This window comes from Sugiyamaella lignohabitans, chromosome A (assembly GCF_001640025.1).
Source record: "Sugiyamaella lignohabitans strain CBS 10342 chromosome A, complete sequence".
Classification (NCBI taxonomy): domain Eukaryota; kingdom Fungi; phylum Ascomycota; class Dipodascomycetes; order Dipodascales; family Trichomonascaceae; genus Sugiyamaella; species Sugiyamaella lignohabitans.
Window position 1 is genome coordinate 562,167 of NC_031672.1, and position 27,764 is coordinate 589,930.

At 43.5% G+C, this 27,764-nt stretch overlaps 10 protein-coding genes across 10 annotated transcripts; 4 read left to right on the forward strand and 6 right to left on the reverse strand.

Moving 5' to 3' along the window:
• Positions 1–2,516: 2,516 nt before the first annotated feature.
• On the forward strand, positions 2,517–7,097 carry INO80 (chromatin-remodeling ATPase INO80; the record flags this gene model as incomplete). Its single annotated transcript, XM_018878685.1, has 1 exon — positions 2,517–7,097. One exon carries the CDS (start codon positions 2,517–2,519, stop codon positions 7,095–7,097), a length of 4,581 nt encoding a protein of 1,526 aa, XP_018734428.1.
• An 827-nt stretch (positions 7,098–7,924) lies between these two features.
• NPP1 (Npp1p) lies at positions 7,925–10,273 on the forward strand (the record flags this gene model as incomplete). Its single annotated transcript, XM_018878695.1, has 1 exon — positions 7,925–10,273. The coding sequence occupies one exon, from the start codon at positions 7,925–7,927 to the stop codon at positions 10,271–10,273; it is 2,349 nt and encodes a 782-aa protein (XP_018734429.1).
• Positions 10,274–10,430: 157 nt separating this feature from the next.
• On the reverse strand, positions 10,431–12,152 carry AWJ20_180 (putative indolepyruvate decarboxylase family protein; the record flags this gene model as incomplete). Its single annotated transcript, XM_018878707.1, has 1 exon — positions 10,431–12,152. One exon carries the CDS (start codon positions 12,150–12,152, stop codon positions 10,431–10,433), a length of 1,722 nt encoding a protein of 573 aa, XP_018734430.1.
• A 1,580-nt stretch (positions 12,153–13,732) lies between these two features.
• On the reverse strand, positions 13,733–14,146 carry BET3 (TRAPP complex core subunit BET3; the record flags this gene model as incomplete). Its single annotated transcript, XM_018878717.1, has 1 exon — positions 13,733–14,146. One exon carries the CDS (start codon positions 14,144–14,146, stop codon positions 13,733–13,735), a length of 414 nt encoding a protein of 137 aa, XP_018734431.1.
• A 634-nt stretch (positions 14,147–14,780) lies between these two features.
• On the forward strand, positions 14,781–15,998 carry ERG12 (mevalonate kinase; the record flags this gene model as incomplete). Its single annotated transcript, XM_018878728.1, has 1 exon — positions 14,781–15,998. One exon carries the CDS (start codon positions 14,781–14,783, stop codon positions 15,996–15,998), a length of 1,218 nt encoding a protein of 405 aa, XP_018734432.1.
• Positions 15,999–16,211: 213 nt separating this feature from the next.
• On the reverse strand, positions 16,212–17,195 carry FSF1 (Fsf1p; the record flags this gene model as incomplete). The annotated part of the gene is made up of 1 exon (XM_018878738.1): positions 16,212–17,195. The coding sequence occupies one exon, from the start codon at positions 17,193–17,195 to the stop codon at positions 16,212–16,214; it is 984 nt and encodes a 327-aa protein (XP_018734433.1).
• A 1,103-nt stretch (positions 17,196–18,298) lies between these two features.
• On the reverse strand, positions 18,299–19,882 carry GUA1 (GMP synthase (glutamine-hydrolyzing); the record flags this gene model as incomplete). Its single annotated transcript, XM_018878749.1, has 1 exon — positions 18,299–19,882. One exon carries the CDS (start codon positions 19,880–19,882, stop codon positions 18,299–18,301), a length of 1,584 nt encoding a protein of 527 aa, XP_018734434.1.
• Positions 19,883–20,737: 855 nt separating this feature from the next.
• RAM2 (bifunctional protein farnesyltransferase/protein geranylgeranyltransferase) lies at positions 20,738–21,814 on the forward strand (the record flags this gene model as incomplete). Its single annotated transcript, XM_018878760.1, has 1 exon — positions 20,738–21,814. One exon carries the CDS (start codon positions 20,738–20,740, stop codon positions 21,812–21,814), a length of 1,077 nt encoding a protein of 358 aa, XP_018734435.1.
• A 752-nt stretch (positions 21,815–22,566) lies between these two features.
• Positions 22,567–23,637, reverse strand: CHA1 (L-serine/L-threonine ammonia-lyase CHA1; the record flags this gene model as incomplete). The annotated part of the gene is made up of 1 exon (XM_018878771.1): positions 22,567–23,637. One exon carries the CDS (start codon positions 23,635–23,637, stop codon positions 22,567–22,569), a length of 1,071 nt encoding a protein of 356 aa, XP_018734436.1.
• Positions 23,638–25,127: 1,490 nt separating this feature from the next.
• NOG1 (Nog1p) lies at positions 25,128–27,071 on the reverse strand (the record flags this gene model as incomplete). The annotated part of the gene is made up of 1 exon (XM_018878782.1): positions 25,128–27,071. The coding sequence occupies one exon, from the start codon at positions 27,069–27,071 to the stop codon at positions 25,128–25,130; it is 1,944 nt and encodes a 647-aa protein (XP_018734437.1).
• Between the last annotated feature and the right edge of the window lie 693 nt (positions 27,072–27,764).

Below are 27,764 nucleotides of genomic sequence, written 5' to 3' on the forward strand. Positions count from 1 at the left end.
CAAAAGGAGACGAAAAAGCTCTAAGAAAGAAAGCCTTACAAACTTAGTGACTGCCAGATAAACAGTTGATTAACTAGATCACTAGATCAGCACATTGGGAAATATTGTATGAGAGAATAGCAATCTTATCCACCTTAATGGCACAGATGATAGTAATTCTTGAATTCTCACCTTATTAGGAGGCTTAAATCTGACATCAGCTTGTTAATTGGCCATGGCCCCTTTCAAGCAACCTTGTTCACAGGTGATTCGTGCAGCCCTAATAAATTCCTCGGTCGCCAATGGTGGTTCACTTGGTCATTGTCAATCAGACTCCGCTTCCAGTCACCACCAGACATTTACCACATATCTAGATATTCACCCTGGGATGTGCATTTTCAGCTTTCTCTAGCCATCTCTAGCCTATACACTAGACTGACAAAATCACATTTGCCCTTCTGAGATAGACTCTAAAAGTCTATCAGTAGCCAGAGGGGAATACATCCGATATGTGACGTGAAGCATATATCAGAACAGTATGAGCATATCACGGGGCAGTCAATGTCCCATGTTCCATGTTCCAGGCGATTATTTTCATTTCCACATGGACATGTAATTTAATATAGCTTGGCATTATCATTTCATCTCCTTTGGACTTTAGCGCTTATCAAAAAGCTCAAGAAAGAACACGTCAGCAGCCCAGCCAGCAGTTTATGGGACTAGTGTAATGCCAAAACAAGAAAGAGTAAAGTTAACCACAAATGCATGGCGGCCGATTGTGAACCGATTTCATGATGCGCCATGAATGAACAAGCAGAAAATAAACTCCCAGCACACCACATTATGCACTGGCGGGTCCTAACAAGAAAGAACCTCTTACACAGAAATACTCTGAATCGGTGTTGCTGATGTCACTGAACGCATATTGACGAAAACATCCAGCTCACAGCAGTTCACAGTTGGGATCAATCGGTGACCCAACAGCGCTATGGTGGTAAATCTGTTGTGAACGACATATGAACCTCTTGTAAACCTGTGGTGGATCTGTTATGGGCCTGTTAGGAACCTGTTAAGAACCGTCTATAAACCACTTATGAGTATATTATGAACCAATTATAAATTATTTTATGGACCTATGAACCTGGTCTAAACCTGTTCAGAACTTATTTCGAAGTTGGTAATTTATAGGATATCCTCTAAAATTAGGCACATGATTTATATATTCTTTCAAAATACAGGTAAATATAAAAAAATACAAAATGAAACAGAAAAGGAATTTCCCTTCAGCATCTTTCTCTGAATTATATCGTCTTACTCCGTATTATATCGTCTTATACCGTATCCTATCTTCTTACCATATCATATCGTCTTACTGTATTATATAATCTTGCTGTATTATCGTCTTACCTTGTACTATAATGACTTACAGCGTCTTAAAGTGTTCCGCGAATTACAATGTATCATTGGTTATAAGTGCGGGTGACCGGGTATTTTGATCCAGTTGTATTTCAGAGTGGTTTTTTAGACTTATGTTACGCCTTGACTATTACAAAAACAGTGTTTTAACATCGCCCACCAGGGTATTATCATGTGAACCAAAGATACAAGACATTCTAAGCAGACAAGACTTCGATACAGAAATATCACCACAAACAGTTTGATCGCTGATATCGGGAGGAAAATATAGTATTAGCGAAGACAACACGCGAATCGTAGCAACAGCACAGCAGCATACCATTACTACTACCTCTAAACTTACAGATGCAAAAAGAAAAAAACCGAATGATATGTGGTAGGTACGGTATGGGTCCAAAACGCAAACGCGCGTACGGCCGAGTAGACCGATAAACGAAAAAATCCTGCCAAACCAAAACGACGATGTGTTCCAATTGAGAGTCGACCCACAATTACAACGATCATTACACTTGGGAAGTATTTATGGTAAATACCCCCCTGTATAAGTTGGAACAATATATTTATTAACGACACTGGACGGCCGAGACTGGCCTGAGAGGGAGATTTTGGTGAAGCCGCCTATTGATACCTACGGGATACACAGTAGCCGAGTGATACATAAGCAGCCACAGTGGCAACAAGTCAAGAGAGATTGAGATTGCTACAAAAACAATTAGCACTTTTCACCAAACAATTAATATGGCTGAACCAGGGTCTTCTCCACAGGTAAGTAGGACCTGTGACTATTGAGGAGGTGTGAGGTGGTTTAAGCGTAAGCGATTGAGGCTTGTTCGAAATCGAGCTGGCTGCCTCGATTCTTCCGCCTCGAGTATTATTTTTATTTGGTTTTACAGGACTTTTCACAGGATCTTTCGCAGGATCTGTCTCTGGAGCATCACAACTGGGCTCATAGCCGTGATCCAAGACGGACCAGACCGTCGGAAGCTCTCCGCGAAGCGGAGCAACCAGGGTCTGGGGCGGAGCCCCAGCCGCCGGAGGCAGATTAGGGATCGTGAATAAACAGAGAGAATCCGGAGAAAAACCAGAAAGAAAGTACTAACTAGAGACAGCGACGGGATGCAATGGCGATTTCGAGTCTGCTGAGTGGATCAGAGGAGTCGGGTGCAGGTGGTGGTGCAGTTGGCAGTGTTGGCGGTCCTGGATCCAGTTCAGTGGGTGACATTGCTAGTGGAGGATTTGGTTCAGTTGCTAGTTCAGATGGAGGGTTTGCAGTTAGTTCTTCTGATAAGAGCGGGCTCGATCGATATACATATAACGGGACTAGTCATGTTAAGAGCAGTATGAACGGGTTTGGGGCTTTTAAGGTCAACAAATGGTATAACCAGCCCAATTATCAGATGCATTTTGACTGGCCCACGAGTTTAGCTGATAACGACGCTGGCGAGATAGCCAAACAGGCTGCTGAACCCAGATATTCCAGTGAGAAGAGCGAGTTTTTATCGAGTGTGCGGTCGAAACTGGAGAACAGAATGAACCAGTACCATGAAAAGACTAAAGTTGAAAAGAGAACAGAGGCTCATAACACGTTGTTGGCTAAACATTCATCACGAGCCAAGTTATTAGTCAATTATGCTAATGCTGAATTACACACTAGGGCCCTGTCGCATGTACTTTCTGGTGAAGAGAGTGTGTATTTGGAGGAGAGACAGAGAATGAAACGATTGGAAGCGAATTCCAAGCGACGAGATCAACGACGACTTCAGAAACAACGCATGGCTCTGGCCGAAAAGGCAGATAAAATCGCACGTGGCGAGATTGAAGCTCCAGAGGGTGAAGAACAACGCATTGCTTCACTCATTGCTAGCACCAAGAGAAAGCCAGGTCCAAAACCTAAAAAAGAGAGGGAGGAATACGAGATGTTGCTAGATGAGCTGGAACTTGCAACTACTCCGGATAGTCAAGGAGCCCCAGAAACACCGGCGACTGGAAAAGGCAAATCCAAATCAAAGACTAAAGGAAAGAGTTTGTCATCTACAGGTACCGGATCTACAGCAACGCCTAAATCTCATAAACGAAAGTCTACTGATACAGGTGGTGACGACCAGACCCCATCTGATAAGAAGACCAAACTTGCCAACGGCTCGGCAGCTGTATCTGCTGCTGCAGGAACACCTAAAACCAAGGGAGAAAAAGCAGCTGAACGAGCAGCAGAAAAAGCAGCAGCGAAAGCTGCTAAAGATGCTGCTAAACAAGCCGAGAAAGCTGCCAAAGAGGAACAAAAAGCTGCTGACAAGGCGGCGGCCGCAGCAGCAGCCGCTGCTGCTGAACAGACCAAAGGTCCGTCTCAAAAGGAAATTAAAGCAGTTGCTAGACTGTACCAGAATACTTATGAATCGATATGGAAAGACATGGCTCGTCGTGATTCGGGTAAAGTGTACAGATTAATGCAGTCGTCAACAAATATGAAGCTTAGTAATGTGAAGAAAACAGCCATGCTAGCTGCTAAAGAGGCAAGAAGATGGCAGTTGAAAACCAATAAATCGGCGAAAGATATTCCTGCTCGTGCTCGTCGTGGTATGAGAGAGATGCTAACGTTCTGGAAACGAAATGAGAAGGAAGAACGAGACTTGCGCCGTAAAGCCGAGAAAGAAGCTATTGAGCAGGCTAAAAAGGATGAAGAATTGCGCGAGTCGAAACGACAAGCCAAAAAACTCAATTTCCTTATCACTCAAACCGAATTATACAGTCATTTCATTGGTCGTAAGATTAAAACCGCTGAAGCTGCGGGTGAAGAGGTCAACCAGGATGATGATCCACATGGTATTAAACAACTTGAAAGTGGCGATTCGGCGGGTCGCGTTGAAGATATCGATTTCGACAACACTGACGATAACGAAATCAAGCGTATTGCCATGAACAATGCTCAAAAGGCTGTGATGGATGCACAAACCAAAGCCCGTAACTTCAATAACTCTGCTGAGATTAAAAATGTGGATATTGACGATGACGACATGAACTTCCAGAACCCCACGTCTTTGGGAGACGAGGTCATTGCTCAACCAAAGATGTTATCATGCCAGCTTAAAGAATATCAATTAAAGGGTCTTACATGGCTTGCTAATCTTTACGAACAGGGTATCAATGGTATCTTGGCAGATGAAATGGGTCTGGGTAAGACGGTGCAATCTATTTCGGTCATGGCATATCTCGCTGAAACACATAATATTTGGGGCCCGTTTCTTGTCATTGCACCCGCTTCGACACTTCACAACTGGCAGCAGGAAATCTCCAAGTTCGTACCTCAGTTTAAAGCTTTACCATACTGGGGTAGTGGCAAGGACCGTAAAGTGTTGAGAAAATTCTGGGATCGTAAGCAAGTTACGTATACAAAAGACTCGCCATTCCATGTTCTGATTACTTCATACCAATTGGTAGTGGCAGATGCACAATATTTCCAGAGGTTCAAATGGCAATATATGATTCTTGACGAAGCACAGGCTATCAAATCTTCTTCGTCCACCAGATGGAAGTCTCTCCTATCATTTAGATGTCGTAATCGTTTGCTTCTCACTGGTACACCAATTCAAAACTCGATGCAGGAACTGTGGGCTTTGTTACATTTTATCATGCCTTCATTGTTTGATTCACACGAAGAATTCAGCGAATGGTTCTCGAAAGATATTGAGAGCCATGCTCAAAACAACAGTCAGCTGAATGAGCAGCAGTTGAAACGTTTGCATATGATTTTGAAACCGTTTATGCTTCGTCGTGTCAAGAAACATGTACAACAGGAACTGGGTGACAAGATTGAAATTGACGTCTATTGTAATCTGACCTCGAGACAGCGGGTATTGTATAAGATGCTGCGATCACAAATCAGTCTTATGGATCTTATTGAGCGAGCAACGTCGAGCTCAGACGATGGAACTCAGAGTTTGATGAACCTCGTTATGCAGTTCCGTAAAGTGTGTAACCATCCGGATTTGTTTGAAAGAGCAGATGTCAAATCAGCATTTAATTTTGCAACCTTTGCGCAAACTGTGAACGTGAATCGTGATGGTCCGGTGATCGATGTAGCGTATACAGCTGTGAACCACATTAGTTATTCGGTTCCCAAGCTGGCATATCGAGATGGTGGGTTTTTGGATATCCCCAGTCAGGGCAACTACCGGGTCGGGTTCAACCAAAAGTATCTCAAGAACAAATTTAGTGTTTGGGATCCTAGTAATATTCTCGAATCTTCAGCTGATCCAAATGGAGCTTTTACTTGGTCACGGTTTGTTGGTAAATCTGCTGGCGAGATTGCCAAACTGTCTCAACAAGGTGTTTATGAACGGGCTATAGCTGGCTATTCCATTGCCGAAAAAATCCATCATGAAGCATTGGTTCAGCAGATCTACGACGAGCAAGAACCAGACAATAGCTATGTACCTGGCTCGAAGCTATTCTTGATCGATGATCGATATGGACATGTTGAACAGCTGAAATCACGAGCATCACTGGGTGATGGGCCACTTCATGAACTGCTGTCAATTGCAGACAATGTTGAAATCGACAACTACTACCATGTTAGTGAAAAGGCATACGACTCACGAGTACTCTGTCCCCCTATTTCTCTCGTTGGTTCTGATATGGGACTTGTTAATGACCAGCAAAGCACTTTGTTTAATCTATCAGTTCGATCAACTTTGGATCCATTGACTCTTGACCAGGAGTGGGATTTGTTGCAGCATGGTGTCAAACCAGGTGATTTCCCAGCTTCGAATTTGTACCCCAAAGAACGCAATACTCGTGCTGGCTACACTAGTATTCGTATGCCGTCTATGGCTAAATTTGTATATGAATCAGGAAAGCTGCTGAAATTGGATCAGTTACTGACGGAACTCAAGGCTAATGATCATCGTGTGTTAATTTACTTCCAAATGACCAAGATGATGGATCTTATGGAGGAGTACTTGACTTATCGACAATACAAGTACTGCCGTTTGGACGGTTCATCTAAGCTGTCTGATCGTAGAGATCTTGTGAACGACTGGCAAACTAGACCCGATTTGTTTGTGTTTTTGTTGTCTACTCGTGCCGGTGGTCTTGGTATCAATCTGACTGCTGCCGACACAGTAATTTTTTATGATTCAGATTGGAATCCCACTATTGATAGCCAGGCTATGGACCGAGCCCATAGACTGGGACAGACGAGACAGGTCACTGTATACAGATTGCTTGTCAAGGGAACTATCGAAGAGAGAATGAGAGACCGTGCCAAACAAAAGATGCACGTACAGGCAGTAGTTATGGAGGGTGGAGGTGCTGCTGGCAGCGGTGTTGATTTCCAGAAACCCGGTCGTGAAGTGGCATTCTGGCTTCTCGACGATGACGATGCTGTTGATGCGGCTCTACGTCAAAAAGAGCGTGAGAAGCAATTGAGCGAAATCAAGACAAGTAAGAAGAGCAGGAAATCAGCTGGCACTGGAACTGGCACCGGATCTAATGGCACGCCTGCTCCTATTGCTGCTCCTGTTCCAAGAAAACAAATCACCCTGGAGGATATGTATCACGAGGACGAGGGTAACTTTGATGAGTCCAGTCGACCAGCCACTGGTGCGACGACACCTGTAGCTCGAGGCGAGACACCACCAGTGTTTAAGCCAAAAAAGAGAATGACGACCGAACAACGACTCCGTGCTGTCGGTGACATTGCATAATATATATTTATTTTTTGTTTATGAATAGATTATTGAACATTCATTTTCTCGACGCATTTGCCGTGACTTTAATCAGTGATCTCAACAATTTCTGTGAGGCCACTCCACTACCAACCAGCTAACCAGACCCTCAATTAGAATAATTTCTCACGTCGAGAATCAGTCCAATCGATCCGCAAAACAAACTCCATTTCCCCGACACCCGACTCGAGCGAAGCGAGAGGAGCAGCCAGGGTCTGGGGCGGAGCCCCAGCCGCCGGAGGCATGAACCTACTGAAGCTACAGTTAACCCCCTGTGAAGCTACCGTGAAGCTACCCTGTAGGTAACACGTGAAATCGGGATTGCGATAAGCCGCGCTGGCGCGTCGGGTCCGTAACGGTTATAGTTAAATTAATTATCAAGAGAAGACGACACCGTCAGTTGACTAAAAAGCTTAATCTGCTATATTACTCGTGTTGGCAGTATTTTCAAGAAATAGATCATTTGTGGCCAGGTTAGTGTTTGTTGTGGTGCTGCCTGTTGGATTATGAATTTACGCGTGTGAGCAGCGTCCAGTTCGATCCTACATTAACTTTTCGAGGTTACATCATACTACGGTTAGCTTTACGGAGCGACGGTGCAAGACATTACTTTAATATTTCACTTTTAAGCTGGATTTGTCAACCGATTTTAATTAGTTTAGATTATAGTGAACGGCCGAAGGAATATCAATCAAGAGTTCTGACTATTCGGTTGTTATTGTCGTTATTATCAGTCGCCTCTTAATTTGTTTCATACCTGTCAGTAGTTCAAGGTTCGACTTGGTAACCAGTGATTTCGAGTTAATATGGCTTCTGGATACTCTTTAGATATTCCTCGAGAATCTTTGGATGGCGATGATGAGTCGGATATCGTAGCTAGCGGAGGTCCGGTAACAGACCGGGATCGCGATCTATTACGAGCAGATGACGAGGTATTAAAAGCGTTGGCGGGCTCGAGTTCCTCGAAATCTCGTACAACCCCTAATATAAAAAGCTTGTTGCCCAAGAAGAAGTTTCTGTCATTTGCAACTCCTAAGAAATCGTCAAGACCGTCACCTGGTGGTGACTATGCTTCTCTCGGAGATGGATCATTTAAAGATGAAGATGATGGCTTTGATATTGATAGTGACGATAACGATAATTTACAGGGCACTGGCAGTAGCAGTAGTGGTGGTGGTCGAAATGGAAACCCTGGTAAACCCAAGAGATCATTTTTTGGAGGACACAAGCTGGATACATTCAGAAGAGAGGGAGATATTTCAAATGCAGACTCTGACTTTTCGTCTGAAGATGATTTCGATATTGAGATTGATGTTGAAACACAGCCTGGTAAACGTAAGAAGAGGAGGTCGAGAAACTCTCAGATGACTGGTCGAAAACATTTACTGGTTTTCCTGCTTATTATTCTTGGATTTGGTTTATTATACTCTATTCATGGAAGCGATGACGACGAGGATACTCAGAAATCTGGAGGGTCCAAGAAGCCCAAGTATAAGAAACTGGTGAAATCTTTACAATCAAATGGAACTCATGAGTTTTATCCAACTACTGTCGTCATTTCTTTGGACGGGTTTCATCCACATTACGTCAGTGAAGAATTAACACCTAATTTGCATAGTTTGTTTGTAGACCATTCTGGAGTTCCTTATATGATCCCATCGTTTCCTTCGTCAACTTTCCCCAATCACTGGACTCTAGTGACTGGTTTATATCCTGCCAACCATGGAATCATAGGCAATACCTTTTTTGACACCAAGACTGGTAAGCAGTTTTTCAACACCAAGCCAGGACAAAGTCTGCAAAGAGAATGGTGGGGAGGTGAGCCTATATGGGAGACTGCTGCCTTGCAAGGTGTTTCGACAGCTGTTCATATGTGGCCAGGATCCGAGGTAGATTGGGAAGATGTCGCCCCTGTTGCAGTAGATAAATTCAACAAGTCAGAGCCATTAACATCCAAGACTAATAGGGTATTCCAATGGCTAGACAATGGAAATTATGAACAGCGTCCTGAGTTAATTTTGACCTATGTTCCAAATGTCGACACTGTAGGACATCAGGTTGGTATATCTGGTCCTGAGATCAGAGCGACTTTACAAGAGGTTGATTCATTTGTTGGAAGTATCTTGTCTGGCATCAAGTCACGTAATCTTGATAGTATTGTTAATGTGATGGTACTTTCAGATCACGGCATGGCACCTACTTCGAATGATAGAATAGTGTTTTTGGAAGATCTCATGGATACCAACTCGATTGAGCATTTGGATGGATGGCCCTTGGTAGGTCTGCGTTTGAAAAATCCTACGAGCTCTAATAGCCAGAAAGGTGGTGGTAGTCTGGACGATGCTGTTAACAAGAATATTGATTCAAAAGAATCAACAAAATCATTAGAACAGACCATTCAAAGCACATATCAATCATTGAAGAGCAAAGAAGATCCTTCGAAATTCAAGGTGTTCCTTAAAGACAACATGCCTAGGGAATGGAATTTTGGTGGTATGAACTCACAGTACTCGAGTCGGATTGCACCTCTATGGCTTGTTCCTCAAGTCGGGTGGTCAATAACCACTCGTAAGCAGCTCGAAGATATGGGTGGCAGATACCAACCTTTTGGAGTGCATGGCTACAATAATACAGAGAGTTTGATGAGAGCACTATTTTTGGCAACTGGACCGTATTTCAGTCAAGATCAAATGTTTCATCCCATTCCTAATGTTGATGTGTACAATATCATTTGCGATACCTTGAATCTTGTGCCAGCTCATACCGACGGTGCCCCTGTTCGTCGAGCTCTGGAAAGTCTTCCTAGCAAGTGGGTCGACCCTCAACCTTACCCAGGAGTAGAGTTCCACACTGAAATCCTGAAAGTCAACTCGACTTACGACATCCTTTTTGGTGGCTCTGGTGGGTCTAACCAGTACAAAGTCAAAGAGCCATCAAAGTCGTCTTCAGCTACCAACCCATCCAGTACTTCTTCAACTGCTACGGGCCCTGCCTCTACGTCTTCTCTGCCAGAAAATTCTGAGAAACCATCTTTCTTTGGCAAGGTGACAGACTGGTGGAATAGCATATCCACAGCGACTTCTGATGCCCTGAGTAGTGCCAAGGACTGGGTTTCATCCAAATTTAGTAGCGCCGATAAAGGCGAAAGCAGATAGAATATTGTTTTTTGTTTATTTATTTAGTTCAATGCATTACTTAACTGTATTTACGACGGTTTAACCCGTACTAGTGGTAGCTAATACTAACGGGGCACCAGCTACAGTGGTCCCCAAACTATATAAAAAATTTCAAGATGTATTTATTTTTAAATATCTATAATTTGGGCTTGGTACTGGCCATCCATCCAAATTCGAGCTTCTTGTCCTTTCCAGAGTCTATGATAACATTGATAACGCTCACGTTATCACTGCGAATGGCTTCCAGAGTAGCACTTCGTACCTCATCCAAAGTTTTAGCCAAGTATCCTTTGGCACCAAGGGACTCGGCAAGAGTATGGTATGCTGTATTTAATTGTAATGCAGTAGACGGTAATGGCTTGTCGTCTACATTATCGTAAGCAGTAGGGTCAACGCCGTGATACACACCACTGTTGTTCATGACGTAAATGATCATTGGAAGTTGTGATCTCACAGCAGTTTCGACTTCAACAGCTGAAAAACCAAATGCAGAGTCACCTTCGATAGCAACCACTAGACTATCAGGAGATGCTGCCTTGGCAGCAATAGCATAACCAAGGCCAACTCCCATAGTAGCATTGGTACCAGCATCCAGTCTAGTTCGAGGACTGTTGAGAGAGAATGAAGATCTGGAAATATCCATAGTGTTGGCACCCTCAGAGACATAAATGATTTCTTTACTAGAAGGAAGAGTTTCTGAAAAGGTTTCTCGAATAGTCTTATATACAGCCTGATACTTGATGGGATCAGTCACGGTTGAATCAACTTTTTCCGCCTTGGCTTGGTTGGATGCCTTGGTATCGGCAATTTCTTTAAGCAGAGGAGGTGATCTCCACGAAGAATTGCCATGACTTGTCAGTTCGTTGAGAATTTGATGGACGACCAGTTCTATATCACCAGCAATACCGAGTTCGGGATTGCCGGAATTGTTACCAAGCTCTTCAGCAGCAGAATCCACTTGGATTATTTTGACATTGTCAGAGAACTTGGGTGAATCACCATAGTGAAGAATCCAGTTCAAACGAGCTCCAAGCAAAAGGATAACATCAGCATTTTTAAGAGCTGCAGATCGCGCAGCAGAAACGTTTAAACTGTTATCATCAGGGATGACTCCTTTGCCCATGGGAGTAGGCAAAAATGGGATGTTGGTGCGTTCTTGAAATTGACGAATGATATTTTCAGCCCGTCCGTACGCAGCACCTTTACCTACAATAAGAAGTGGAGATTTGGCGGTTTTAAGGACATTAACAGCTCGTCTTATTCGTTCTGGATCGCCCATAGTTTTTGGCGCTAATCCAGGAGGCACCAATTTTTGCACAACAGATTCCTTTGACTGGTGATTCTTAATATCGAGTTTAGCCTGGATAATATCAGCCGGTAAATCAATATAAGTGGATCCTGGCCTGCCGAAATATGATGTTCTATAAGCTTTCTCGATCATATAAGGGACAGATTTCACTGTGGAAGGTTGATTGGCAAACTTAGTATGTGGATAAAGAAGAGCGACCTGATTCAACTCTTGGAAAGCACCTTTTCCTCTTTGATGAGTCTCAGAAGACCCTGCTAGTAATAGCAAAGGAAAATGATTGGAATTAGCATTTTCAATTCCTGCCATGGCATGAACCACGCCAGGACCACCCACTACCAAAGATACACCGGGCTTTCCAGTTAAATAACCATAGGCAGTGGCAGCATAAGTAGCAGCCTGCTCATTACGGAAAGAAATAAACTTGATTCCTCGGTTGATGCATGCCTCGGCCACTTCGATTACTGGAATACCAACAATGCCAAAAATATGAGTAACTCCGAGCTGCACCAGGGAGTTGGCAATAATCTCTGATCCCGATATCACTGACATTGCACCGGTTTTCTATCTTTTTTGTCAAACCAATAAGCAAAATCAAGCAAGCCAAAACAAAAACACCCTATAAAAAACTCGGAAATCCAAGGCCAAAACGTTCTAAATTAATTAACAACTGGCGGCTAGATCGATCTAATGTATTTATATGGCATTCAAATGTCGGGAAGTCACCAACAGATTGTGGGTCAAATGTGACGCAATCTGCACGATAGCCGTCCCGGAGACTTGAGCGGCTCGCTATACTTGTGGGGTAAGCGCCGTGGGGGTCGGTCTCCGGCAACTGAGGCTTTCTACTCCAGACCCGGTGATTCCTTGATCCATAGTTCAGGATATTAATTTTACGGTTTAGCAAGCTTTGAAATTTTAAGAATAAAAGCATAATTTTTAGTGAATTTATATACAGATTGTGAGGTACCTCAGCTGTCAATTTACAGAGTTCATTGGAGGTATTATTGTTTTATTATTTCCTATTCAAATAAAAATTCAGACTGTTTCTTCACTCATAAAATACTCTTAAAGATATTGTGATTCACACTGGTAATTTTTTTAACATTGTCTAGTACCCATGACTGTCCTGTGATTCTTTTCATCTCCTCAGTACTCTTGCAGAAAAAGATCGGCAGTGAACAATTACCCCTGAGTTTTATACGGAAGAAAATACAGCCGCTTGTAGATTTCAGGACTCGCATCTGGTGATATCAGGCGCGTGACTGAAGTTGAAGAGAAACAAGTCAAAAGTAGTCCAATGAGTCGAAAACTATCTCTTTCAAGATGGATTTGTTTATTCCTACTGTTTGTGGCGTCAGCTATGGCAAATACTGAGACAATTAGGTTCGTCCAGCCTGCTTCGGCAGCTTCACAGCGTAGTCCTTCATTCACGCTTTATGACAGTAACAGTATTTCAAATCGAATCAGGTTAAGTCGTCAGGAAAGACCGTATCATCTTGTGCGGAAGGTGTTTCCAGCTCGAGTTGGAATGACAAAACTGGAATGGTATAAGATTGAGGGTACACCTGGTCAGATGTACGAGGTACGAGTGTGCTGGCCCGCGTCTCAGCCGACGAAATTCGACCTCGTCTACGACCAAGAGACACATTCAGTAGGAGTTGAATACAGCATGGACTTCTTCTCCAATGTCCCTGGTCTTATGGAGGATCCACACCCAGTAGACTTTGACATCGTTCTCAACAAAGTCGTGTGGCTGAATACGATTCCCAGCGATATTGCAGAGACCATTCTGCTTGTGCTAGGAGGGATAGTTGTAGGGTACTGGATGTCCCGTATACCATATCGACGAGGCTTGTTTTAGCGCTCTTATTTATTAATTAACCATGCATCAAAAAATATAATTGTCAGTGTTCCCTGTATCAGACGCGACCTTAGCGGCCCAACGATAATCGGATTCAGGATGGGACAATCTTTGGTCGACTCGAGCGAAGCGAGAGGAGCAGCGGGGTCTGGGGCGGAGCCCCAGCCGCCGGAGGCAGACCTGTTCTCTAGAGGTTTAATCATAAACAATTGGATTTTCTCATATCATATCAGATGCTGCAGGTTGGAGAATGGCTGCTGCTGGTCGTTTAGTCCTCTCCAGGAGGGATCTCGTCTTCTAGTGTCTTGATAAACTTGACTCGGAGCTCTGTGTAGTCGCTTCCCTGTAAGGTATCGCTGACAAACTCTGTCTCGACCTGTAATTGCACCATTTCAAGAGCGCCTCTAATGACGCCAGCCAGCAGGTTAGAGTACCACAGCTCTCTATGGGCCCGACCATCATCTGGCAACTCTACAAACTCTGCCAGAGGATTTTCATCGAATATTAAACTGAACTGCTTGAAATCAGCAGTCCAATTGTCGATGGTAGGTGTGATGTTCAAGAACATTTTGAATCCGACTTTAGAGATGATCTCGGCAGTTTCTTTGAGCTCGCGACATCGACCAGTACCAGACTTTGCTAGGAACTCCTCTATTAATCGAAGACCGATGTTGTAGCCCATTTTATCCAATTGCTTGTTCACTTGACTGTAATCTCCCTCGAAATCCTTGCACAACTGGGCCACGATGGACCCGTATGTCAGCGTCAGCAGCTCTGAATTCTGGATTGTGTTAGTTGACAACTCGAAATGCACTGTCAATGAGCCTCTGGCTATGTTGTTCAGCTCTGTATCACCTTGTTCCTCTTGCTTTCCCTGAGGGGATTCCAGAAATGAGAGGAGCCAGAGTGGAGCCCGATGTTATGTCAAGAACCGAAACAACCGCAAAGCGGAACTGGAACTTACTATTTTATCCACTTTGTATTTCCAAGTGTCCTCGCCCACAGCACGGGCAGACCTCGAGGACATTGTTGCGTTTGAGACTGATAAACTGTCCCAGTATGATCTGTGGGTGGTGGTGGTCTAGTTAAGCGTGGAACAGCATCAACTCCACTGATAAACCATGTGTCCTTTTGCATCATATATCCAGCTGCCAGGCTATTATGTACGAGGCCTACTCAGCCCAGATGCATGTACGTGAAGTGAGTTTCGAGATCAGATCTACTAACTACCCCTTATTTTTCACGGATCAGAGTGTCTGGTGTGGCCGTTGTCGAATCGGTTTGAATATAAAACACCGCGTTTTTGGAGAGTTCCGATGAAGAACTTTATTGTGTCTGCTCCAGGAAAGGTTATTCTTTTCGGTGAGCATGCTGTGGTTCATAATAAACCTGCTATAGCGGCAGCAGTGTCGCTGAGAACATACACAGGCGTCGAAGATTTGGCAGATACTTCCAAGATAGAGCTTGATTTTGCTGATATCAAGTTCGATCATCAATGGGCTATTGAAGATCTACCATGGAACGAGCTTTCTGCTTCGAGATCATCTGAATCTGCCATTCCTACTTCTTTGGACCAACATGTGGTGGACATTCTGAACGAGACCGCTTTAAAGGGCATTACAAATACTTTCCAGCATGCTGCTGCTTTCGCATTCATCTATCTTTATATGAGCATTTGTTCTCGTGATACTCCTGGCAAGAAATTCACAACTCGATCGACTCTACCAGTCGGTGCAGGTCTTGGTTCGTCGGCCTGTCTCTCTGTATGTCTATCATCAGCACTTCTCAGAGTAGCTGGTCAGATCACGAATCCAGAACCCACTCCTTCTGAAGAGTTTATTGATCTCATTAACAATTGGGCATTTATTGGCGAGTGCTGTATTCACGGCAACCCGTCTGGCATTGATAATACTGTAGCTACTCGCGGTGGAGCTGTCAAGTTCAGACGGCCCAATATCATGGAGCCAATTGCCAACTTCCCTCCTGTAAAACTAGTTTTAACCAACACTGGATACCCACGAAGAACATCAGAACTTGTTGCCAATGTGGGAAAACTACGGAAAAACCTGCCTACTGTCGTCGAGCCTATTCTCGATGCTATAGAACATGTCTCAGAAGAGGCATACAAAATCCTCAACAGTGGCCAGTCTAGCTCTGCTATTGCTGCTAACCTAGGTTCTCTAGTTCACATTAACCACGCTCTATTAGTTGCACTAGGAGTAAGTCATCCAGCTCTTGAACAGACTAAATATGTTGCAGACAGCTTAAAACTTGGTGAAACGAAACTCACGGGAGCTGGCGGTGGCGGCTGTGCCATTACCCTTGTCACTGAAGACGTGAGTAAAGAGGAAGTGCATTCCAAGGTAGCTCAGCTGCGTGAAAAACTCCCTGCTGAGTTCCAAATTTTCGACACCATTCTTGGTGGTCCCGGTGTCGGCTACACTGAAGATTACCCCCAAGCTGTGGCCGACAAGTTCGCATCCATGGAGAACGACGACTTTGAGAAGCTCTCTTGGTCCTACTGGTCTTCCTAGAAAATGTATTTTTATCCCTTTTAATGAATCAAGCCGATGCTATGCCTCCGGCGGCTGGGGCTTCGCCCCAGACCCCACGGCTCCTCTCGCTTCGCTCGAGTCGGGGGTTGGGAGGAGGTACTAAGTTGATTATGAGGATTAGTAAGACTCTATCAAGTGTCTGGGGACAGGGATCGAAGTGAGGGTCTAAAGACTTTAAATATATATTTTGAATTACATGCCACGGTTGAACCATACCTCAGACACTGGTGTGCCTTTGGAGTTCTTAAGGTTGGAGAGCTCAGGCTCCAATTGTGTTGTGGACTTGACTCGTTTCGTCGGGAACACACCAAGTGCAAAGGGGAGTACTGCGAAGGATGTGATAGTAATAAGACCGAGGTTGGCAGCGGTCACGGCGAGATTGGACTTTCCTCGAAGAATGCCTCTTTGAAGTCTATATAAGATAAGAGGAGGAAATACCATAATTGGTGTTGCGGTAATGACACGGGATAGAGCTGTCTCACCTACGGCATACTTAGCGGCGGTTTTAGAAGTTCCTACGGGCTCATTGGTTTCTGGGTCATGTACAGTGATGCCCTTGCGAATCTCTTCTCCACGCATGAGGAAAACATTGACGATACCAGCAGAGACAACTGCCGCAAAAGGAACAAGTCTTGACAGGATAGTCTTGGTACTGGCTGATACATTCTTCAAACGTGGAACGATTGCGTTCAAGCCTAAAGCAACAGAGCATGAACCACTTACTGCTAACAGATAATTGGTGATAAGTTGCTGAGTAGACAGAGGATGCGACTTGTTGGCATTAGCTGTATTCACAGCTACGTTAAGACTCTGGTTAGCAATTTGCCAAAACAAAGTACCAGCGGTCCCCAGGCCAGGAGTAAGCATGCCGACTGTGACGACAAGATTTGATAACACATATGATGACATTCTAAATGGAAGAACAACGGGTAATCCTGTATCTGGGTGCAGAGTAGAATCTAATACCCTCTTGGCTCTCCATAGTTCAGGGGTCATAGGGCCATCTGAGTTCTTATAATCACCAATAAGTTTGCGAGCAAGCTCAATGTCTTTGGAGGTGTTAAACAACATGCGAGGATCAGAAACTTCGGCACAGTGACGAACTCTTCCCATATAAGTGGACAGGTCATATCTCGACTCTGGCAAAGGTCGGTTTCCTGGTACTGATGATGCCATTTTGTATGCTTTTTCTAAGTAGTTTTCTTTTGGTTTGATTTTCTTAGATTCCTCGTACTTCAAATAAGTACTTTCAGTCAATATTTTCTCTAATATATGCAATATTGTCAAAAACTAGTTGGATCTGAAATGTTTGCTAAGATAGATAATTTCGTAGCCGCAATAAACCCGGTTCTAGCTCGCTTTTTGCAAATGCAGTCTATTTTTCTCCTACAAAATCAACTTCTATACGTCGACTTGTCTATTCCCACCGGATAAAAATACCAAACAACTGAACCACACCAATAAAAAAATAAAAGAATGATTCTCTGAAGCAATCTATAGTCTAATCTGAGGTAGCAAAATACGGAGTTTTGTGAATCATTCCCGGATCTGAAATTTCACATTTTCAGCCTTACGATTGACATTCAGATCTGGAGAGATAAGAGGTGTCAGATCAAAAACATATAAAACGAATCATTCGGTTTGTAGTCAGAGTCGCTTTTAGTGGCTACAGATGTTCGAGATATGGCAGTTCGAGGTATCGGAAATGACATTCTCGTGACGTCGCGAATTGCTAGGTTTATGACCGATCCGCGAAAGCTGAACCGATTCGCACGACGAATTCTACATCCAGAGCATGAAATTCCTCGGTTTGAAAAACTTCTGAATAATAACGGGCCAGTTTCTGAGCAAATCCAGTTCCTCGCGTCCACATGGGCTGCTAAAGAAGCTCTGTACAAAAGCTTGGATCCTGCAGATCAAAAAAAATGTCGCTTCAACGAATGGTATCGCACGACGGCTTCTCCGTCAAGTTCACAGAGAATCATGGCTCACGAGAACCATCCTCGTAACGAAAAGTTTTTACTCACACTATCTCATGACGGCGATTATACCTCTGCATTTGTATTACGAATAAACGACTAAAAACCCCAGAGCAGTAGCTCCTTCCGCGACAGAGTTCTCTCATACCGAGTCGTAACGACTCGAGCGCAGCGAGAGGAGCCTGGGGGCCTGGGGCGCAGCCCCAGCCGCCGGAGGCAGACCAGGTCAGAAGTAAATATTAAGTCGAAGTCGTATAAATTATTTTAAATGGTCTATAGAGGGCGTTGTCGGCAAAAGATTTACTCCCATTCGACAGTGGCAGGAGGCTTGGAGGTGATGTCGTAGACCACACGGGCAACACCATCAACCTCGTTAACAATTCTCTTGGCGACATTTTTAAGGAAGGCGGCATCAAAAATGTACCAATCGGCAGTCATGAAGTCCGAAGTTTCAATTGCACGAAGGGCAATAACTTGTTCGTAAGTACGTTGGTCACCCATGACACCAACAGACTTGACGGGAAGAAGACAAGCAAAAGCTTGAGAAATCTTGTCGTAGATACCAGCCTTCTTGATCTCCTCAATGTAGATATGGTCGGCGTGACGAGCGATCTTGATCTGCTCAGGAGTGACCTCACCGAGGATACGGATAGCAATACCAGGACCAGGGAAAGGATGTCTCCAGACAAGGTCGTGAGGAATTCCCATCAACTCACCCAAAGCACGAACTTCATCCTTGAACAATTCACGCAAAGGCTCAATAAGCTTGAGTTTCATATCTTCTAAAAGACCACCGACGTTGTGGTGAGTCTTGATAGTTTGAGAAGGACCCTTGAAAGAGATACTTTCAATGACATCGGGGTAAAGAGTTCCTTGAAGCAAGTACTCAATCTCACCACCAGCCTTGGGTTGAATACGAGCGGCCTCACGCTCGAAAATGTGGATGAAAGTGTTACCAATGATCTTACGCTTCTTCTCAGGGTCAGTAACACCCTTGAGCTTGGAAAGGAACTCATCAGCAGCATCAATAACAGTGAGGTTAATACCCAAACCATCACTAAGAGTCTTCTTGACCTCGGCACACTCATTGAGTCTCATGACACCGTTATCAACAAGAATAGCATGGAATCGATCACCAATGGCCTCCTTCATGAGCTTGGCAGCAACAGTGGAGTCGACACCACCAGAAACAGCACCAATAACTTCACCGTGCTCACCGACCAAAGTACGGATTCTCTCAATTTCAGTGTGGATAAAGTTCTTCATGTTCCACTTCTGATCAGCTTGACAGATATCGATAGCAAAGTTTCTTAACAATTGCTTACCCTTGGTAGTATGAGTCACCTCGGGGTGGAATTGAATACCCCAGATATTCTCCTTCTCATGGGCAATAGCAGCATAAGGAGAGTTGTCGGTAGTAGCAATGGTCTTGAATCCAGTGGGCAAGTCGTTCAACTTATCACCGTGGGACATCCAAACTTGGAAGTTGTCAATTCCGTGGAAGAGCTTGTTGTCGCTATCCTTGACATGAATGGTAGCATGACCATACTCTCTGTGCTCACCACGAGCGACTCCACGACCATTAATCCAGGCAAGTTCTTGCATACCATAACAGATACCAAGAATAGGGACATCGAGCTTGAAAACATCGTGATCAACATGAGGAGCATCCTTATCATAAACAGAGTAGGGACCACCTGACAAGATAACACCCTTAGGCTTCCAAGTGAGCTCAGAAATCTTTTGGGTACATGGCAGCATCTCAGCATAGACATTGAATTCACGCAATCTTCTGGTGATCAAGTGAGAGTACTGAGAACCGAAATCTAGAACCAAAATGGTGTCAAAGACAGCAGACACCTCGACAACTGGTTCAGAGGACATTTTTATGGATTTGTTAATGAATAGAAAAATTAATAAATCCAGAAATCTAGATACTGGTTTCTTTGGATGATTTGATGAAGATTCAATCACCTGTGAATAGATATGAAAAGTATTAGTGGGAACTAGGGGCTTCTCGAAAGATACACCGAGCCAAAAAAAAAAAAAAAAAAAGAAAAAGAAGAGATCGTGAACTGCTTGGCCGTATCTATAAAAATATTTCATATCTCTTGCAGACTCATCTGCTATCTATAGTTTCAGGTACTTTACCCCAGCCCCGAAAATTTCTTCTGCCCTAACCGCTATCTTTTGGTGGGCCTAGACATGTTTGGTTGGTTGTCTCAGGGGGCAGTTGGTTATTATCGTTCATTATTTATTTCTGATAGAGCGGAAATGGTCTATTGAGCCAGTATTTAATTGTCAGTGTAAATGATTTCTCTAGTCTATGAGATACTCTGACCAAGCACGTGAAACTCTATATAGAACGAGGAATCACTGATCTATTTTAACTCTAAAACCTACTTTGAGATCTCTGATTCTCTCTCTTTATTGATAATTTGAGAAATAGCAGTGAATTGTCTTAGAAGACCAAATCAATCTACCAGTCTACTCACTATAAAAAGATGTGCAACTGTATTTCCCTTTTTGGACATATAATAGAACCTCAACATGAAGCATGGATCCGCTGATATAATAAAAGGGGATCTGATCTTAGAACTTCTGAACAAGCATTGGAATTGAATTAACAGTGGACTTTTATGCAGATTGAATGAGTATTTTTGACTTGGTCAATTGGTTAATATACTAAGAAGAGCGATCATAGAAGAGGGATTGAATAAGAAATATCAGATCGAAGCAATGGCAACTACGTATGACTGGTCGGACCTCAAGGCCATTCCACAGAATGATGGAGGTAAGCCCCTGGCCCCTATTTCATACAATGCAGAATACGTTGCGGCTATGAACCTGTTAAGGGGAGTAATGGCAGTTGAGGAATATTCGGAACGAGCGTTGGCATTGACTGCTGAAGTCATTGAGATGAATCCTGCTCATTATACAGTTTGGGAGTACAGATCCAGGATACTGAAAAGTATTGGCAAGGATATAGTCCCAAAAGACAAAAGACTCGTGCCGGACGGTGATGAAGATTTCGATATTGTGGACTTTGCGGACTGGTTAAATGCTACTTCTCTTGATAATCCCAAGAATTATCAGGTTTGGAACTATCGTCAACTGCTAGAACCTGTCCGTAGCGACAATCCCGAATCAAAGATATTTTACCTGATGGAACTGGAGCTTGTACGGGATGTGATATCAGATGATACCAAAAACTTTCATGCCTGGTCCCATTTGAAGTGGGTGGTTAACAGGGTCTCTGAGAGGTACGAAGAGAGCGGTGGATCATCTACAATATCTAAAGCAGACTCTGACGATAAAGCTCAAGAAAAGACTGCTGAAGAGTCAGATTTTACAGAAGTTTTCTCACTTAAAGGACAGTTGAAATTCAGTGATTTGTTTATAGAAGAAGATGTGTACAATAACTCAGCCTGGAGCTACAGGTACTTTGTTCACAGTCAGTGGGGCATTCTCAGTAAAGTCGAGCTCGCTGCTAGTGAAGAGCGGTTCAATGAGGAAATAAATTACGTTAAAGAGCGTATTGCTCTAGCTCCTCAAAATGAGGCTGTATGGACGTATCTTGTGGGCATATATGACAAATATGACCATGACGCCCATCCACTTGATGAACTAGAGTCCTTATGTATACAATATGCCGCTGCCGACCATATTGAATCGTCTCACGCACTTGAGCTACTTTTACGGATTTATGAACAACGACAAGATAAAGCAAAGGCCTCGGCAGCACTGGACACTCTCGAAAAACTACTGCCAATGAGATCCGGATACTGGGAATACAAACGACGCTCATTAGGTTAGGCTATAAACCTATGAGGTTTCTCAAGGTATTTGAACCAGCAGGACATTGACTTTGGTAAGTTTGTAACGAATGGTTCTCTGATCGTTGGAAATCATATACTGAGCCTTAGTTCTGTATTAGTGTAACTCCTACCAGCTATACCTGGTCGCAGATGTCGTATATAGATAGCTTCAGTATACTTGTAGCTATTCATTTCTCACTGAATTGTAATACACAGCCGAAAATGTCTTCTGAAATGTATCTTCTAAATGGGACTGCTATCTGTAGGATAATATAGCAGATCCAAGGCAAATCCAAGGATAAAAAAATTAAAAAAATTAAAAAAAAAATTAAAAAAAAAAGATAAACATGATATGAATTGCTAAAAGCAAAAAGGATTTGTTGGCAAAAAGATGAACTACAGCACCTTCTGTTCACGCCTGGTCTCCCACGGCATTACTGATCAAGGCTCTCAGAGGCTTGAATATGATTGATCGGACGGGAAATCTTATTTTACTCTGGATATGGCCGTAGCTGAAAACCACTTTCTGCTCTTGCCTTTAACTTAATCATCAGGCAGCTATATTCTCTCCATATTTGGCTTATGTTATTGATATCGAAAGCAATTTTCATAGTGGACTTTGCAGTAATCATATTCTAAACCCTCCTAGTCGAGCATAGGTCGTCTGAACACTATCAAACAGAATTGGAAGACTAATCATAAAATTGAATTACTAACGACGAATAAATAGAAACAAAAAAATCACTAATATCAATAGAGAGGAACTCCATATTCTTTAGAATATTGCTCAAGGATTTCCCAGTTAACAGCTGTGCCTCCACAGACAACTACTACCAGAACAGAGTCCGCAGAAAGACCAGGCACGACTTCATGGATGCGGTTTGTATATAAAGGGGCCAGAGCAGTACCACATGCTGCTTCAATTAAAAGCTTGTGGTCATTTGCGAATTCGATACAGGCTGTTGCAGCTTCAGCGTCACTGACAGTCATAGAATGGGTGGGATGTTTATGCATGGCGTAGTCGATAGTTTCTCTAGTGACTGAAACTGTCGAAAGAGATCTTGCAATGGTGGAGGGATGCTCAACACGAACCTGCTGGCCACCAGATTTGATAGATTTATTAAGAGTTGCACACCCCTCAGTCTCAACTGCTAAAATAGGCACATCTTGCCAATTAGCCTTTTGGAAGCCTTGGACAAGACCATTGAACATGCCTCCGCCCCCTACAGAGCAAATCACAGCAGAGGGCTTCTTTTGCCCAAGAATGCTCATCTGAGAAACAATCTCACTTGCCAAAGTAGAATTTCCTTCCCATACAAGCTCATTATCATAAGGATGACAGTAAACAGCGGGTAAATCAGAAGAAGGAATCAACTCTTCTCGCAAATACTTATCGGAGTCGGCAATATATTTGCCATGTACGACAACATTTGCACCAGCACGTCTGATTCTCTCGACCATTGCTACTGGAGTGCTAATAGGTACACATACCGTGCACTTTTGTTTATAAAGCTTAGCAGCATAGGCGGTTGCACATCCAGCATTTCCCCCAGATGAACTGAAAAAGTGGAATTGTGAACCAAATGGAGAACTGCGAATGGTTTCGTAGACAAGGTTTCCAAGTCCACGAGATTTAAAAGAGCCTGATGGTTGTACTTGTTCCAGCTTCAAGTATACTGAGCAACCAACTCTCTCTGATAAATATAGCGAGGGGATAAGAGGAGTCTCAATATAAGGAAGTGGCAGGGGATTGGGCCTTTCCAATTCAGATGAAGGTAGAACCGTAGGAGTAGGTGTCATATTCTCACAAATAATAGACATTGTTAAATTTATGTTGAATTATTCCAGGAAATAAAAAAAAATGAACAAGCAAGAGGAGATTCCTGTCCAACGGTGGTAGCTTATCTTTTGCCTATCAATCAGTATGCACTTCCACTGCGATGGCTTCTATGCGGGTCGAGTGATTGTTGAAATCAAACGCTGTCGGGTTGAATTGATACTAATAATATTGGTAAAAAATTGAATACAAAGAAGATTCAAAAAAAAGAGTTAACGGAACGGCACCCGGCCACAGACAATTTATATTTATAAGATTTGCTACCATCCCTTATCAGTAGATGATAACCATTTCGTAAGTTGACGCAGGCCAGACGCGGCACAAGCACCGAGTAAGATGCATGTGTGGACCGGGCCAGACTGAGTACAAGCAGCCATCTGACAAGAGTACTAAAAATATATCCCAAAACAGAAATATCGCCATTGGATACGGAATTTGTGTGTGCCAAAAGATATCACCGAGTCAAGCTCGTGGTGGGGTAGGTCACTATTTACACGGTCTCACATCGGATAGCGGTACCATGGGAGCCGGGCTATCATTTTTATTCCGCCAAACTGAATATGCGGGGGCTACTAAGAGACCGAGTCACATACCTAATAGAAGACCGGGTATAGAGCAAACCGTGCAAGAAAAACTGAGTAACAAGAATATGAAACAGACCGGGTTGGCTGAGTTGGCGGAATAGCCAGCCAAACAACCTGCCAAGTTAGCCTGCCAAATCAGCACAACTGTTACATTTAATTTTAAACCCAACAATGGCAAAGGAATTGGTCACGACTTAATTTAACAACATGTGCCAGCTGGTCTAATATTAATATCCCGTAGGGGCAGTCATCCCTTATCGAAATTGGTATGGCACCAGGTCACGATTCCTTATCTAGCACCGCCGATAGCCGATGCCCACACACGACGTGACTTTACGCAGTGATTTCGTTTACGATTAATCTCAGCCACAGTATTTGTGTAAAAAAAATAATGGTACACGTATTCATTAACTCGTAATAAAAGAAAAGAAATAAAAGAAACGAGATTACCGCCGGAAACAGCTGAGAGCACTGTCTGCCGGTATTATAGTCGCATATGCAGGGACGACCGTTAGATCTCATCGTTATATGCACATGAGGTTAGAGCAAGCATTTCATGAGAAGACCATGGAAAGCACTCGGTCTTAGTACGCTGCTGTCTTCGCATCGCACTCTATTTATCCAACTGCTATGGACTATAAATTTAGAAAGTAGAAACTTGATTGGTATCATTCTTTGGTAGGACCCTGTGTCCGCCGATCACGACATATTCATCGATTTCACTCATTACTACTTCAATTCACCGTCACGGGACAGGGATGGCTCGCAAAGCGAGCACAACGGGGTCTGGGGCAGTGCCCCAGCCGCCGGAGGCTAAAAAAAGGATAACAAAAAACATTAATAAACACAATACTTAAATACACAACAGGATAGAAAACCAGGAGCTTTTTTTAACGTCTTTGGGTCTTGCCCATTCCACGCTTACCACTGAACAAATGCTTGGGGATACTAGCGGTGGTGTGTCTGTCACCCTCACCGGCACGGGCGGCTCTGTTACGGTCACGTTGGTCCAATTTGGCCAGACGCTCGGCCTTAGAACGCTTCGAGGCACCAACACCGTCATATCTACGATCGGATTGATCTCTCTTGGGGATACGGGCAGTGTCGATAACAGGACCCTCTTGTTGGTTCATGACGACATCTTGACCAGTTGCAGTCTCAGCACGAGCAGCCAAAGCTCTGGCTCTGGTGGAAACAGCAGAAGCATCAACACCAATATTGTCGAAATGAGTCTCCATTTGAGACAGAGTTCTCTTGGCCAGCTTACGTGGAATGACACCACCTCTATTCTTGATGGTACGCTTGGATCTAGCAGCATTAAGCATCAGCTTGTGCTTATTACGGATCCACTCGGCCTTGGCAGCAATCTCTTCATCCTCACTGTTATCCATGTCATCATCGTCAGAATCGTAGAATCCTTGTTGCTCGAGCTTCTCTTCTTCTTCCTCAAGAGCTTGCAACTTGGCAGAAATTTCAGGATCAATGAAATCGTAGACATTCTTACCGTCGAGAAGCTCAGGAATAATATCATGTTTCCAGGCCTCGTCTTCCAAAATGTATGCATCTTTATAGTCAGGTTGGAATACTCCGGCACCACCATTTTCGATTTCAATATCCTTTTGCAATCTACGGCGGTTGGGGTCTTCAGGGTCGTAGCTTGTAGCTCGTTCAAGTGCGCCAGCAGGCACAAATGGATCACGAGCAACAGGAACATCGTCACGAGGAGAGGGACGGGCCACGTGGATCTTGTTAAGAATGCTATTAATTCTTGATGACGACTTCATCTTCTGTTCAATACGAGCGGTAAGCAACTTGTCACAGGCCTTGTTACGGACGTCCATGATACCTTCTTCAGTGTGACAAGAGGCTTGCAAAATCTCGACAGTCATGGATCCATCAGTAGCAGTCATAGATTTGAGCAAAGCCTGCTTTTCCTCGTCAAGATCTTGAGGCTTGACCAGATCGATCTTGTTAATAACAACCATAACCGATTTGTTGGCAAACAAAGGCTTGATAGAGTGGAAAAGTTTGACTTGGTCGGCCACTGAGAAACCACACTGCTCAGACAGATCCATAAAGTAAAGAACACATGATCTGATGTGGGCAATAGCATAAATAGACTGCATTTCAATGTTGTTCATTTCCTCGGTAGGACGATCCAAGATACCAGGGGTATCAATAGCTTGGAATCTCAAGTACTTGTAATCGAAGTGACCAACATAAAGCGATTTGGTAGTAAAGGCATAAGGTTGAACTTCGACATCAGCTCTGGTAATGCTTTTTAAGAATGACGACTTACCGACGTTGGGGTAACCACAGATAAGTAAGGTTCTAGTATTGGGATCAATACTTGGTAAACGACCCAAATGTTGACGAACCTGTTCTAAATATAATAAAGCATCCTTGAGTCTCTTAACAATAGTAGCCATACGACCCATGGCGGCTCTCTTGAGCTGTTTACATTGGAACAAAGACTGACCAAATTTAAGCAAACGAACATAATCTCTGGAAACCTGTTCAACCAAAGACTTGGCTCTAGAAACTGCTGCTAGCGACACTTTATAGTGGTTCTTCTCATATAAAGTATCCAACAAATCTCTGTGGAAAGGATGGATCTCGTTGATATTGGGGAATGAGTCGACAATCTGTTGAAGCTTCTCACTGAATCCATCTGCTGTGTAACGAACCTTTCTCATATAAAAAGCACGAATACGAGTGATCTTGAAACCAGCACGGATAACCGTGGGAGTCTTACGCTGTGTTCTGTTAAGAACAACGTCCAAGAACTCGTTGGCATTAGGAATGGTAGGGATATCTTTCCAAGTTAACTGCATTTTGGAATATTAGGAATATAATGAATCAAGCAAAACAAAAAACCCACAACAATAAATCAACCTTAGGACTTAGCAAGATCAAAGCCAGAAATCAACTGATCCAGTGCTCGACGTATAAATAAAGACGAAAACAAATAGAAATACCACTATCTATTCTCTGAGAAACAAGCACTAACCAGTTCTCTAATTCTAGTGACTGTGATGTCTACGTTTGAGCCACAAAAAAATTCAGGCCTTGTAAAACCAGGGTCTGCAGAACTAAAAACTTTCACCTCAATATTTTTTTTATCACTTTTTTTTTTTTTTTTTTTTGGAAGTACCTGCACCTCCTAGCTATAGCACTATCGTCTGAAAAATTCTCCTATCGAGTACATTCAGCCGTGCGTTAGTCCCTGCATGGGTTTTTGACTGGGAATGTGCCTCCGGCGGCTGGGGCTCCGCCCCAGACCCCGTGGCTCCTCTCGCTACGCTCGAGTCGTTGTTTGGGGGTCTCAGACTGATATATATGCTTCTGAGTTATAAAAACAAGACCAAACCGGTATATGAAGTCCCTTTCTCAACCTGCATACACAAGCTAACACACCTACTGCCCAGTCAATGTACCACCAATAATAACCTGGCTGCCAAATGGCACAGTTCAACCAAACTATACATTGAATGAAACTTTCTTTTCACAATTCCGCTTCTGAATTC